This window comes from Pseudorca crassidens, chromosome 16 (assembly GCF_039906515.1).
Source record: "Pseudorca crassidens isolate mPseCra1 chromosome 16, mPseCra1.hap1, whole genome shotgun sequence".
Taxonomy (NCBI): Eukaryota; Metazoa; Chordata; class Mammalia; order Artiodactyla; family Delphinidae; genus Pseudorca; species Pseudorca crassidens.
In genome coordinates this window covers 25,640,484-25,654,760 of record NC_090311.1, presented here as the reverse complement: position 1 = coordinate 25,654,760, position 14,277 = coordinate 25,640,484, and the positions used below count along the sequence as shown (strand labels likewise).

The 14,277-nt window shown below is 37.3% G+C and overlaps 1 protein-coding gene across 8 annotated transcripts in view; it reads right to left on the bottom strand.

Annotated features, from left to right (window-relative positions):
- The window catches only part of NT5C2 (5'-nucleotidase, cytosolic II), a 149,901-nt gene that overhangs the window by 7,909 nt on the left and 127,715 nt on the right, over positions 1-14,277 (bottom strand). For 6 of the 8 annotated variants that reach the window (XM_067709518.1, XM_067709516.1, XM_067709515.1 and 3 more), the window contains 8 exons: positions 11,268-11,385; positions 10,112-10,207; positions 9,756-9,779; positions 4,619-4,710; positions 4,393-4,450; positions 3,282-3,375; positions 2,576-2,629; positions 281-364 (listed from right to left, as the gene is read on the bottom strand). In XM_067709518.1, coding sequence (XP_067565619.1) covers positions 281-364; positions 2,576-2,629; positions 3,282-3,375; positions 4,393-4,450; positions 4,619-4,710; positions 9,756-9,779; positions 10,112-10,207; positions 11,268-11,385 — 620 coding nt within the window. Of the gene's footprint in view, positions 1-280; positions 365-2,575; positions 2,630-3,281; positions 3,376-4,084; positions 4,226-4,392; positions 4,451-4,618; positions 4,711-9,755; positions 9,780-10,111; positions 10,208-11,267; positions 11,386-14,277 lie in introns of those variants that run through there. The other 2 variants (XM_067709519.1, XM_067709521.1) reach the window with 2 other exon arrangements.

The following is a 14,277-nucleotide window of genomic DNA, read 5'->3' as shown; positions in this document are numbered from 1 at the left end:
AACGAAGACATTTTAATCAGCGCAAATGTTTTAAATAACCCCTAAGAGAAAACCTTCAAGTAGCCAATTGTAATGAGGGAAAATAGTCAAAAGAAATATTTAGAAAACTTTGAGAACCGCTCTGATGTATGCTATATATTTTTGCTTTTTTCATTCTGCTTTCAAAATGAAATGGCAATAAAATACCCTCACTTAGTAAACTATCTTCCTCATTATAGTCGCAGTTCTTTAGTCCAAAATAATTCCTTTGTATAAACAAATATGAATATTAAGCACTTACATCTGTGTATTTATAGTCACTGTTGGTGGCAAGAAATACTTTCCCTACTTCCTTCATCCGGCTTAGAAGCAAAGGCAGTTTTCCCTGAAATATAATTATGATGATGAGCGAAACACTAAAACACACAGATATTCCTCCACTTATGTTGGGGTTATGTCCCGATAATACACCAAACATGACAGCTAGCCAAGCCTACCTTAAACGTGCTGAGAACATACACTGGCCTACAGTTGGGCAAAATCATCGAACACAAAGCCTATTTTATAATAAAGTGGTTGAATATCTCATGTAATTTATTGAATACTGTACTGAAAGTGAAAAGTAGAACGGATGTTACCAGTTGTCTACCCCCGTGATTGCATGGCTGACTGGGAGCTGTAGCTCACTGCTGCTGCCCAGCATCACGAGAGTATCGTAGGGCATATCACTAGCCTGGGAAAAGATCAAAATTCAAAATTCCACATACAGTTGCTACTGAATGTGTACTGTTTTCACACCATCGTAAAGTCAAAAAATCTTAAGTTGGGGACCATCTGTATATATTCATTTACACTGTGGAGTAGTTAGACACTGGACTTTTGTCCACTGAAATAGGAATAGGGGATGCCCTTTAAGGGAGGGATGGTTGGTTGGTTGGTTGGTTGGTTTCAGAATTTTGCATTTATAAGACCACATTGTCACTATGCATGAGTTAAGTATCATGTATGTAGTGTATACATGGTGTATATATAATAGATTTATATATAAAATATATAAATGATTATATGCCTATTAAAAACATATCTCTAACTTCCTCATTATGTCTGCCTCAGGAAAGAGTTTAAATTACCTTGTAATCTCTAAAAGTAAGTGAATTAAGTGTGTGAGAGATGAGGAGAAGCTGATTTTTAAACATCATCAGCTAAATACTCTATGGAGAGTATTAGATATGGCTTCACTGTATGTACTTTTATTTTAAGAAATACCTTGCAGAAGTGACATGATGTGTCATGAAGCAACCTAGAAATGTCCAGACCCACCTGCAGATACATGAGGAAATTCTAACTCCTGATGTGACAAGAAAAACAGCCTTTCCTTCTCTCACAGTAAATAGCTTCCTTCACTTAAATCCTTCTGAACCCCTCAGTGTTCTTTCTTGAAACAACAATCATGGGAGTGGGAGTGGACGGAAAATAGGAGGTACAAAGAATGAAAACAATAAGAAATCTTTACCAAAGAACTTTGAGAAAATAATTGCATTCTACTTTTACTCTGTAAGAAAAGGAAGAAGTATCTCATCTCAGTGCTGTGTGTGTCTGTGTGTACTTTTTATTTTGAAATAATTTCAGACTTACAGAAAAGTTGTGAAAATAGTACAGAGGGTTTCTATATATTCTTTATCCAGCTTCCCTTAATATTAACATCTTAACCCCAGCATAATGATCAAAACTAAGAAATTAACATTGGCACAATGCTTTTAACTAAACTACAGATATTTAAAAATTTTATTAGGTTTTCCACTAATGTCACTTGAAGTATTTTAAAGCTTTCCTCATTATTCCCTGTTTATAGGTTAAAGACAATTTAAATAATAGTCACACATATGGTGGGGTTTTTTTTGTTTTTTGGGGGTTTTTTTGCGGTACACGGGCCTCTCACTGCTGTGGCCTCTCCCGTTGCGGAACACAGGCTCCGGATGCGCAGGCTCAGCGGCCATGGCTCACGGGCCCAGCCGCTCCGCGGCATGTGGGATCTTCCCGGACCGGGGCACGAACCCGCATCCCCTGCATCGGCAGGCGGACTCTCAACCACTGCGCCACCAGGGAAGCCCCATATGTACATTTTTTAGATGATCTAGCGCTGTGGTTATGATTCAGGATACATTTAGGTGTGACTTTGGCTTTACTACTTATTCGCTGTATGAACTTGGGCGAGTTATTTAAGTCCCCAGTTTCTTCATCTATAAAGCAGAGGTAACAGTAACTAACTCACAGTTATATGGAAGATTAAATGGGATAATGAATGTAATCACTTAGCACAGTGATGTGCGCAAAGTAACCACTCTAGCTGCTGTTGTTGCAATTAGAGCTAAAAGGACAAATGAAATACTGGGTCTTCTTGCCTAATAACAAACAAGAAAAACTAAAACACATGCTCTGGCTGAAAACTCTTGGTGATTATACTCGGAGTATGTTAAACTGCCACGACAGAGAAATATCTTCTCTTGTCCACTTCATTATAAATAAGCTTGTTATTAATTTCCCTAATAGGTAAAGGAAGCTATCATGCAGATCTGTTTTTCCCTTTACTACTTACATCTTTGACTACATACTTCTCAAGATTTTCAACTGTCTTTTCCTTAAGGGAACCCTAGAGAAAGAAAAAAGGAAGCAAGAAGAGAAAAAAATCAATTTTTAAGTTTATTATAAAAACTGTGACTACTGTCAGCCTAAATGCATTTCTTAAGTATTTCCAGAAAAGTAGATAAACTAAACAAGGCCAGGATAAAGTGGCAGATGTGATGTGCTGCAACTCCACCTCCAAAATGTATTTAAAATATAAAACTATTTTTATTTTAAACTAGAAATCAAAAGGCATTTCATATTTTATTCAGCATAATTTATAATAAATGTAAACATAATATTACTTAGTTAATGTTATTGGCCAAGTGGGAGGTATTTGGAAAAAAACAAATGGACCATAATCATCCTGAAAGGATATGGTAAGTATAATCCTAATGCTAAAATCTCTTCCAGTAAGTTTGGGAAATGCAAACTGAAATAAGATCTAGAAGCCAAGCACCACCACTGAGGAAAGACCGGCATTACCTCTGTAAGCAGGACAGCCAAAGACAAGGACAGAAGTATTCTAGACAGCTATCACCAGCGGCAAATCCCACGACCCCCCCCCCCTTTTTTTAACAGATGAACAATTCTGCTCTATTTGCACTTGGAAAGTTAATGTCAGACCATAAAAAACACATGCCAGGCAGTGAGCAGGTGAAGAAGCAGCTCCTAGGTACCTTGTAATGAACCCAGTCAACCGCATCTCTTACATCCTGGAACATACTCCGGTAAGACATGAAGAGGTCCCCATCTTTAAATCCGGTTTCACAGCTACAGAAAGATAAAAAGAACATGACAGGGAATCCAAAAGAGGGTAAATAAAATGAATATCAAACATTGCCCAGGGGACCCAAAGGTTCCATTGTCACATAATAAAGGCCGTGTGGCTAATTTGGAAAATAATTACTCCCTAATGAAAACCCATTTTGACCACCAGAGATGACTACAGTGTTCAATGGAATACAATAACTGTGAACAGAAACAAAGTGATAGAAGAATATACTGAATGGAAGCTAAAAGGCCAGTTCCAAAAATATCAGGTCCTTTATCACTTTTAAGAAACAGGTTCCCATCAAAGAAACATTTAAAATTGGTAATTTAGGTTCTCTCCACCCTCACTTTTCTGACATTGTCTCTAGGTACTAAGGTATTGTCTATTTTCTGTTTATCTTAGTGACTTAGTGCTCCACCAAATTTAGTGCCTTGAAGTGGATAAGTCCTAAAGAGGATAAGAAGTTTGCAAACTCTGGCACATACGGCTGAACTTACAATTCTCCCTAGAAAGGAAAGGATAACTTTTTCAAGACTTAAGCAAAATTTTACTTCAGGGAGGATAAACAGTATTTACTACTCAATTAATCTTGCTGGGCCTGGGAATGAAACTAAATTACCATCCCTGAATGGCTCCTGGGTAGCTGCTGTGAAATGAGTTGGGGGGTTTTAGTGCAATTCTGCTTGGACAGATAATCATCACACAAACCTCCCACTCAGTTGTCACAATTAGCACCTCTGCTGGCCGTCTTCATTCCCAGGAGAAGCCAATCAGAAGTGGTCCCTTCCAAACATGGCTGCAGCACACTGGCAAGGAGAGGGCCGTGTGGGAGGTGAGAGCCTGCATGGAGCTGCTGGTGCTGTCCCATCTCTCAGGCTGGCAATGTGGCATCTTTCACTAGCACTAAATTCACTTCAGAAAAGCAGAAAAGACCTGCAGTGGCCAGTTCTCTAAAACCCTGTACATTAATTTTTTAAAAAATCAATTGGAAAAAGAAAATTATAGTATATACATACCTGGTATATCTGGAACAATTAGTAAAAAAATCTACTAGGCAGGCCAACAGGTAGGTCTCTGAAAAATGAAGAATAGATATTCATAAGCTAGAAGTGAGATAATGAAATTTGTTTCATTATGTCCTTGCGCAAAGACAAACGATCATGGAAAGAAGGGAAAGCATCAGTATATATAAGCATAGAATAAGCATAGAATATATAATATATAAGCATAGAATGAGTCTACCTGGTAGGTTGAATAGTGTGTTCAGAATGTAAAATCTTTCAGTGTCATCTCGTTGAATAAATTTATTTGGATACTGCTCTCTAGTTTCTGGTCTGAAAGAAAAAAATTTAAATTAACTGACATTCAAAAATAACATTATAACTCTGAGACATATTCATCATTCAAAAATTAATTCAGATATTTTGGTGGCTATGTGCAAGGCAGGGTTCCAAATGATACACATGGCAGGACTTCCCTGGTGGCGCAGTAGATAGGACTCTGTGCTCCCAATACAGGGTGCCTGGGTTCTATCCCTGGTCGGGGAATTAGATTCCACATGCATGCCGCAACTAAGTAAGGGTTTGCATGCCACAACTAAGGAGCTCTGGAGCTGCAAGTAAGGAGTCCCCGTGCTGCAACCAAGACCTGGTGCAACCAAATAAAAAAAAAAAAATTTTAAAAACCCAAAAAACACATGGGTAGCTCTGAAAAGGAAGAAGCTTGGTTCCAGCCCCTAAAAAGTTCTCAGTCTGGTAAGGGAGGTGAGTCACATACACAGACAATTACAAAAAGGTAAAAAAATCACAACTACAAGCAAGGTGCGAAGAGCTATGAGAAAAGTGAAGAAGGGGAGACCATTTCAACTTAAGGGGTAGAGAGAAGTGAATATGGGAATGTGGAGAGGAAAATCTTGGAAGAATTCATGAAAATGGTAGCATATGAGCTGGCCCTTGAAAGCTAGATAGACGAATCCAGAAACTAGTCTGAGAAAAGGGAACAGAGAAAAATAAAGCTAGAAAGACGAATTGAGGCAATTATGCTATTGTTTTTATACTTCATTCAGGGGCAACAGTGCCACTGACAGTTTTGGGGTTTTTTGGCTGCATTGGGTCTTTGTTGCTGCCTGCGGGCTTTTCTCTAGTTGCCGCTAGTGGGGGCTACTCTTTGTTGCAGTGCATGGGCTTCTCATTGCAGTGGCTTCTCTTGTTGCAGAGCACAGACTCCAGGCGCGTGGGCTTCAGTAGTTGTGGTACGCAGGGGCTACTCTTCATTGCAGTGCATGGGCTTCTCAATGTGGTGGCTTCTCTTGTTGCAGAGCACGGACTCCAGGTGTGCGAACTTCAGTAGTTGTGGCACGCAGGCTCAGTAGTTGTGGCTCACGGGCTCTAGAGTGCAGGCTCAGTAGCTGTGGCACATGGCATAGCTGCTCCGCGGCATGTAGGATCTTCCTAGACCAGGGCTCAAACCAGTGTCCCCTGCATTGGCAGGCGATTCTTAACCACTGTGCCACCATGTAAGTCCCCACTGACAGCTTTTAAGCAGAAGGATAAAACCATCAGAGCTGAATTGTAAATATATTAAATTAGTAGGCGTTTTAGGATAAAACGGAGGAAGAAATGTGATGTGTTGCAAAAATGGCTACGAATTCTTCCTATCATTTTGTAATGTGACTTTGCAGTTTTTCTGATTAAGAGGCTCAGTCTATTTCTCCATCCTTGAATACAGGCTTGAATGGCAGCAAATGGGATCCAAGCAGAGACTTGGAAAACACATGTGTATTGGGGCTTGCCTACTCTTGCTGCACTTGGAACTCTGAGACTGCTATGTGAATGAGAGTGAGATAACCTGCTGGAGGATAAAAGGTTACATGCAGAAATGAGGTGCCCCAGCCAACAGGCTGCCAACTGCCAGACATGCGAGTGAGGCCATTCTAGATCAGCTGAGCAATCCCAGAATTGCCCAGCTGACTCTCAGAATTTTGAGCTAAATCAAATGGCCATTGTTTTAAGCCACTAAGTTTTGAAGTACTTTATTATGCAGCAAAAACTAACTGACACAGAGACAGAGGCCTGGGAAATCAGTTAGGGGATTACTGTAGTAGTCCAGTTGAGAGCAGGAGGGGCATGTCCTAGAGTGGGCGCAAAGGAAATTAAAGAGAAGAATTATTCAGGAGAGACTGCCAAGGTAAAATGAACAAGACGAGGCAACTTATCGGATGTAGTAGATGAGGAACATAAGAGCCAAAGATGATGATGCTCACACTAAGAGGGTGTCTCTGAGAGGGTGGTGGTACCATAAACAGAATCATGAAAACTAGATAAAAAGTAGATATAAGAGGAATTTTATTTTGGATATGTTAATCTAAAAGTAAACATTTTTACAGGCAATTAGAAACAAAGGTCAAGAACTTAAAAATAGAGATTCAAACTTGAGAGATAGCTGGGATCATCTCTGCACAGGTAATAAATGAAGTCAGCAAGACTATTAGAGCAGAAGAGGCCACTTAAGAGTGCAGAGAAAGAAGAGCAGACTGAGACTAGATCCACAGAAGACATTCAGAGTTTAAAAGAAAAAGACACTGAAAAAAAAACCAGAAGTTAGAGATGCATGAGAACCTGAAAGAGTGAAATAAAACACTGCAAGAAGAGGAAGGGGATATATTATTAATAAAAATATTACAGAGAGTATATATAGGGGTGGGATAGGGAGGGTGGGAGGGGGACGCAAGAGGGAGGAGATATGGGGATATATGTATACCTGATTCACTTTGTTATAAAGCAGAAAGTAACACACCATTGTAAAGCAATTATACTCCAATAAAGATGTTTAAAATATATATATATATATATTACAGAGAAACCAAAAGGGAGAAAAACTAAAATATAAAAATGCACAGTCCTCACAGTAAAATATGAAGATTAACTATTTTGAATAAAGGACACCAAATTTAAAGTTCATACTCAGAATAACTTGGGTAAATTCCTGCTTGTGTTTGTTAACTACAAATGGCATAAACTCTAGTTAGGGATATAAAATCACATTAGCTCCCTGTCTTAGTCACCCTTCTGAAATAAGTGTTCCCAATAAAGAATAACTTTATGGAATAGCATATCTTCTAGCCTTCCAAGATTTTCTGTAATGAAAATTAAGGCAGAAGGGAATAGTAATGATATGCTTTCCTCAGTCAGGTTTAGTAAGATGACCTTTTCATCATTAAAGAATAATTCCTTTACCTAAATATAGTTATTTATTAGGCAATTAGAACCCAAACAGACTTATAAATACAGTTAGTGATTACATTTTGTTTACTATATTTGTTTTTTTGGGTTGTTTATGTTCTTTTTTAAATTTTATTTTTGGCTGCGTTGGGTCTTCGTTGCTGCACATGGGCTTTCTCTAATTGCGGTGAGTGGGGGCTACTCTTCGTTGCGGTGCACGGGCTTCTCACTGCAGTGGCTCCTCTTGTTGCAGAGCACGGGTTCTAGGCACGCGGGCTTCAGTAGTTGTGGCACGCGGGCTCTAGAGCACAGGCTCAGTAGTTGTGGTGCATGGGCTTAGTTGCTCCGCAGCATGGACCAGGGCTTGAACCCATGTCCTGTGCATTGGCAGGCGGATTCTTAACCACTGCGCCACCGGGGAAGCCCCTACTATATTTGTTTTACTTTTTTTTTTTTTTTTAAACGTTTGGCCGCGCCTCACAGCTTGCGGGACCTTAGTTCCCCGACCAGGGACCGAACCTGCACCCTTGGCCGTGAAAGTACGGAGTTCTAACCACTGGACCGCCAGGGAATTCCCTACATTTTGTTTAAATTAAGTGTCAAGTCATGCTAGTATACATTTAAAATAAAAATTAATTCATGGGGAGGTAATGTATCATAAAGGAAGGAATGCTAGACTTGGAGTTGGGAAGAAAACGCTTATAATACAGTACTGCTAACTATGTATGACCCACAGAATAAAGGTTTGATCTCAATATTATCCTAGTCTAAAACTTTAAAAGCCTTTACCATAATCTGAAAAGAGGCTCCAACTCAATTGGCAAGGCATATAAGGTGATGCGTGCTGGAGCCCTAATTTTCCTTCCAACCTTGTCCACCACTATACTTCAATAATTATCTCCCTTTCCCTCCATCTTCATTCTGTCCTTCTCCATGGACTTTTTTTTTTTTTAATTTAACTCTAAAGACTGTACAGTGCTAATAAGTACTGTTTGAATGATTCTGCATTTACTCATAAATGACTTATTTCTGAAACAATATTAAATGTATTTCCAAAGGAGCTATTTGGAAACTTTATTGGCTTATTTGGGGGGGAAGAAAGGAGGTCTATGGATCTTGAGTTAGTAAATCTAATTGTAGTACTAATATATAGAATTTCTTCTCTTCCTTTTCTTCTCTGACTACACCCCTACCCAGTAACACAAAAGTCCATTTCAGACGTTCATAAATAGAACCTTGGTTCATCATCATTGGGATTCTGAATTGTAGTGACAATATCTATACATAAAATAGCTTGGGTTTTTAGTTTTATTTGCAGTCACTTCACATTCTAAATCCTGCCTTTTGATATTCATGAACTTGAACAAACCCCTCACGAGCGGAACAGTGAAAGGAAGATAGATATAACCACTGGTCTAACCAGGTGTGTCAAGGTAGGGTGTTCACTTCATACTGTTCTATGTACACTTGGAAATTGTTTAGCCTGTGTAATGCCAGCTGAAGAGTCTTGTAACATATGATTCAATTCCAAATAGGGCATTGCTGTGACCTCAGATTTAAAGGAAACTCTGGTACAGTTTCTGTTAGTTTGTGTCTCTTATCCCAAAATGTATTTACCAAAAAGACACTGTCTCTTTAACAACTTCATTGTAGACTGTGGTTTTTACTACTTTGCTACTGAAAATAAATAACAGACTGACACTTAACCCATTTTGATTTTAAGAGTTGCCGTGATCCTAATACAGTGTCAGTAGTAAATTAGGTAATATAACAGTAGAGAAAATCATATACTGTAATTGTAAAGCCACAATTATAGAAACTGTCATGTTATGGCACTGTGATTTTTAAAGAAAAAATTGAGATGTTTCACAAAAAAACACTAGATACTAAAGTTTATCTGCTGTTTATTACTGGGGTGAAAAGTCCAAATTAGTAAGAATAGTGGAAATATTCTAATTATGAAAATAAAACGTATCCTTATTTGTTTTAAATAGTGTCACTCTGTATTCATTTTTAACCCCATGTTTTTAAAAATTTTAACCACATGATCAAATACCTGAAGGTACTCATTGTAATATAAAAAATAATGTATTAGCTGTTAAAAATCTCATTTACATTGCTGTAGTTTTAAATTTTTCAAAGCACTTTTACATACATACCTCTTCTGAGCAGCTACCTGAGAACTGTATTACAAAGGAGAAAATAAAAATCTTAGAATTTCAAATAAGTCAAAGCCACTACAGTTCTTCTGGGGCAAGTTTCAAGATTAGCTTTGTTGTATGCTATATAAAATTAGAAGGCACTAATTGAAACAAAATGTAACTGCTAACTATATTTATAAGTCAGTTTGGGTCCTCACTGCCTAATAAATAATTTTTAAGTATCCTTATGTAAAGGAAATGATCTTTAATGATGAGAGAATAGGAAAGTATATTGTATTTGGGGAGACAATATCATCTTCATATTGTTTGACTATAAAAACACGAGAAAGAGGTTAAAGGTTCTTTGTACTCACCCCCTTATGAAGTTAAATCCATGTGCACAAACCAAGAGGTTTCCATAGGCATCAACTTTCAAAAGATTTCCGTAGAGTGTATCAAAGACAAGTCCCCTATGTAAAAATGAAGACATCACCAATCATGCAAAGTAATAAAGGCAATAATCTAATGGAGTATTTACTCCATCACCACAAACCAACCCTCACCTTATTCAGGTTTTATGGCAGCTCAAGTATGTCCCCAAACAATATAACTCTAGAGGCTAAAGTGAGTGAATAAAATCTTAAAAACGAATCTCAGAACAACTAACAAATATTTACTCTGTCCAGATAAATAATCACAACTGTTTTATGTGAGAAATAAGAGCTTAATCAAACAAGGTGTAAACAATAGTTCCTCTTAATACAGCTGGTTCTATCCTAAAACAGAGTCTCTCTTAATTTCCTTGGACAACTGAGCTGCCTTATATTTCCCTCTGTCACATGTTGTATATGGGACAGATATGATGGCATCTCAAAATAAGCATCATCTTTCTCTTTTTTTAAAAGAGTTTTTTGGTGTGGACCAATTTTAAAGTCTTCTATTGAATTTGTGACATATTGCTTCTGTTTTATGTTTTGTTTTTTTGGCCACGAGGCATGTGGTATCTTAGCTCCCCGACCAGGGATCGAACCCACACCCCCTGCATTGGAAGGCGAAGTCCCAACCACTGGACCGCCAGGGAAGTCCTAGCATCATCTTTCTTAGTGTCAAATCTTTCTTATCAAATCCAGGAATGCAAACTGCCAAGAAGCCTCCTGATTACCAAGTTAAATATATTAGCAAAACATGTAACCGCTCTCCAATAGCATAAGAGAAGAGCATCTGCGATTACTGTCCATCAATTTTAATAATCCCTCTACTTTCTCATAAATGGATCTTCTTTAATAACAATAAACTAAGTTCAAAGTTCAAGTCAGGAACACAAAATATATGGTGTACATGAAAGGTTTCATGGTCATTTCAGAATCAACACTAACCAAAAACAAACAAAAAACCCCCAAAGAATCTTTTGATGTTTTGTTGGTTTTTTGTTTGTTTGGGGGAAGTTTTTTGGTTGAGGATGCTTTTGGAATTATTAATTTTGGGGACAGAAGGAGGAGTCTTAATCCAAAAATAATCTTGAAATATTACCTGGTAGGGAATGTAGAATCATATGCAAAGCTGAGCAGCTCCTGAGGATAGCCAATAGAAACTAATCTCTCCACAGTAAGCTCAAAGCCAAGGGACTCATACTCCGGGGACTTGTACACTGCACAAAGAGGAGGTTCTCATTAAAAGAATAGCCACTTAAAATAGAAGGCAAATGAGCGAATTTCTACTTTCCCAATTCCTCTCTCCTCCTAAATCTGCCATTTTTCTTCGTTTCCTTCAAACTCCATGTTTTGTACCGCCCTGAGTAATCACAGAACTCAACTGTCAGTCTGTGGAAATAGGTCATATTATAGTAGGAGGAGCAGCAACAAAATGAATTATCAGGCATTTCAGAAGCGTTCCTTCATTCTTAGGAAACCTAATCCCCAAATTTTTTCCTCTTTATTCTTTCATGCCCACAATCTAAAGGCAGGTGGGATAATGTAATATGCACAGCTGTGATATTAACCATGAGAATATAATTAATATAAAACTAGATAGATCTATGTATGTTGAAGTCCTCACTGTTGTGCATGATTGGTGTAGGAATCCTTCAAAATTAGTTGTTTTTTCTTTTTTTAAAGACCAGTCTATTTTTAGAATTCCTATCTGGCTTAGTAGTTACTTTAAATTCCTTCTCCAATCAGCATGATTCCATTTGTTAGGATTTACTTGTTTTCTTTATCAGCCCTGACAATGTCATAGCCATCAAAATTGCATTTTGCAAATTATTAGTGCTAAAACAACCATAAGAAGACATGTCTGAGATAGGAAAATCTGGATATGAATTGGGAATTAGACATTGAAGAATTATAACTCATTTTATTAGACCTGATTATGGAAGAATGAGTACGAGCAAGTATAATATATATAAAATATATATACCTCCTATCTGCCAAAGAAGAAAAATGAGTTTTTTACAGGTGAAATAAAATGGATTTTGGAATATAGGGGTTTCTCTCTAATATTATATGTCTGAAGTTTTCTACAATGAAAAATCTTTTCAGAATCATCATTGCAGTTTAGTATAAAGAAAATGCTCCTTTAAACACATTTCTTCCAAATGAAAGATGTAGGTAGGCAACCATCCATCAGTCTCTAGGGTGGGTAAGCCATATTAAAAATAAAAATACCTGCAATCTTGCTAAATGCCAAATGAGGATTAAAAAACACCCCCAAACATCCTATTCTTTTGTCTCATAATAATTAAACTATTATTATTATTATAGTTCTACCTATAATTAACATATATAGCCTATGGCTCAAACTGATTCTTCATTGCAATTAGTCTGCCTATCCAAGTTAGTGCTAATGTTTTAATGAGTATGATTCAACTTTCCCTTTCCAAAAACAATCCTTTAGAATATTTCTGGAAATACATAAAAGAAAACAGCAATAGTGGTTTCCTCCACAGAAGGGAACTGAGTGACTAAGAGATAGGGGAAGGAAGAAGACTTTCAGGTACCTTCTTCTGTACCTTTAAAACTTGTGACATATTAATGTATTATCTATTCTTTTTAATTGAAATTAAAAAAAAAACAAGGTGAGATTTTAAAATCCTTTAATAAACATTTGTCATATTTATAAGCCTCAAAATTTTAAGGTCCTTTAGGAGATGCTTAAGTCTCATCTCACCAGAACAATGCCAAAAGAAGCTGTCATTTCGTCTGTGGTCTCAGGGGTAATAATAATTTAAGGCTAATGCTAACCCCGGCTAACATTTTCAAAACTGGCTATATTTTTCCCCTCCCATCAATTCCAACCCCATCCTCACCCATCCCTGCCCACAAATTTTTTTGAATCCTCAAGTGTGGAATTCTTAAATTTGAATGATGTACACTGTGGTAAAGCAAGTGCTATATATTCATACATGCTAACAGAATAAGAGCTGGTGTATTATCATAAAACCAGGAAAGCATGGTATCCACTGATGTCAATTTGAATTATTTTGAGAGTATAAAAGAATATCTCACCCCACCTCGTGCTTCCACCTCAATTGAAAGTGAATTTCATTTTAACAAAATTTTCATAAAACAAAAATTACTTCTCAGTTCTAACAAAGCCCCACTTATGTCAAACAATATTTAATGGAACAAAATTCCAGTATAGCTCAGTAATTTGGATAATCCATTGACATTCATTCTCACAGGATTTGGCCCATATAAAATGTTTTCAATTATTAATTTTTCAGAAAGATAATTTGCTGGATATGCCTTAAGAATGGGAGACAGAAACAAAACTTAAACACCCTCCACCCAGGCTCGCCCCTAAATGAATAATTTTCCCTAGTTAGGGAAGTGATGGAGTAATAGTGATTAAAATCTATTTCTATGAGACAATTCAGATTGAAACCCAAATCAATTTACTCAGAATTTTGGGTGAAAAAAAATGTGTGAGGGCAGAGATCTCAATTCCCCATTTTGCCACCATAAAGAATAGAATAACAGAAAATAAAACACTATACTCTTGTCACATTGTGTTTATTCCAAGGCAGAACTTCTAAGTGTTCAACTGAGATGGCTTTCTAGAAATTCCACCTACAGAAATAAATACTTTAAATTTCCTTTTTCTCAATGAGTTTAGGGTGCTTCCAAAAAATAGTGTTATTTTCCCCATTTGCTAACTTGAAGTTATACAGCATGTAGAAACATCAGCTGAAGCCAGAATTTCGGTCTCCCTGAGTCTCATCCAAAGCTTTCTGTGGTGGCATATAGTGCCACTGTTAAAAATGAATTTCTAGATTAAGTAGGCTATCAACATTTAAGCTTGGGTGTTGAAACACACTATTCTCCCTCCAATTTTTTCAACTAGTCCAAAAGAAACTGCTCTAATCACAGGTGGGAATGGATTTAGCAAAGAGAGTCCAAGTTCCACTCTGACAACACTATCTATTTCACTAAGCTCTATATTAATCAGTAAGACCTACAAGGTATTGACATTTTCTCATAAGGTTCCTGGATAATCATTTCAGTAACACGAACTCCCAGGTCATTAAATCAGCTGCTAGAGA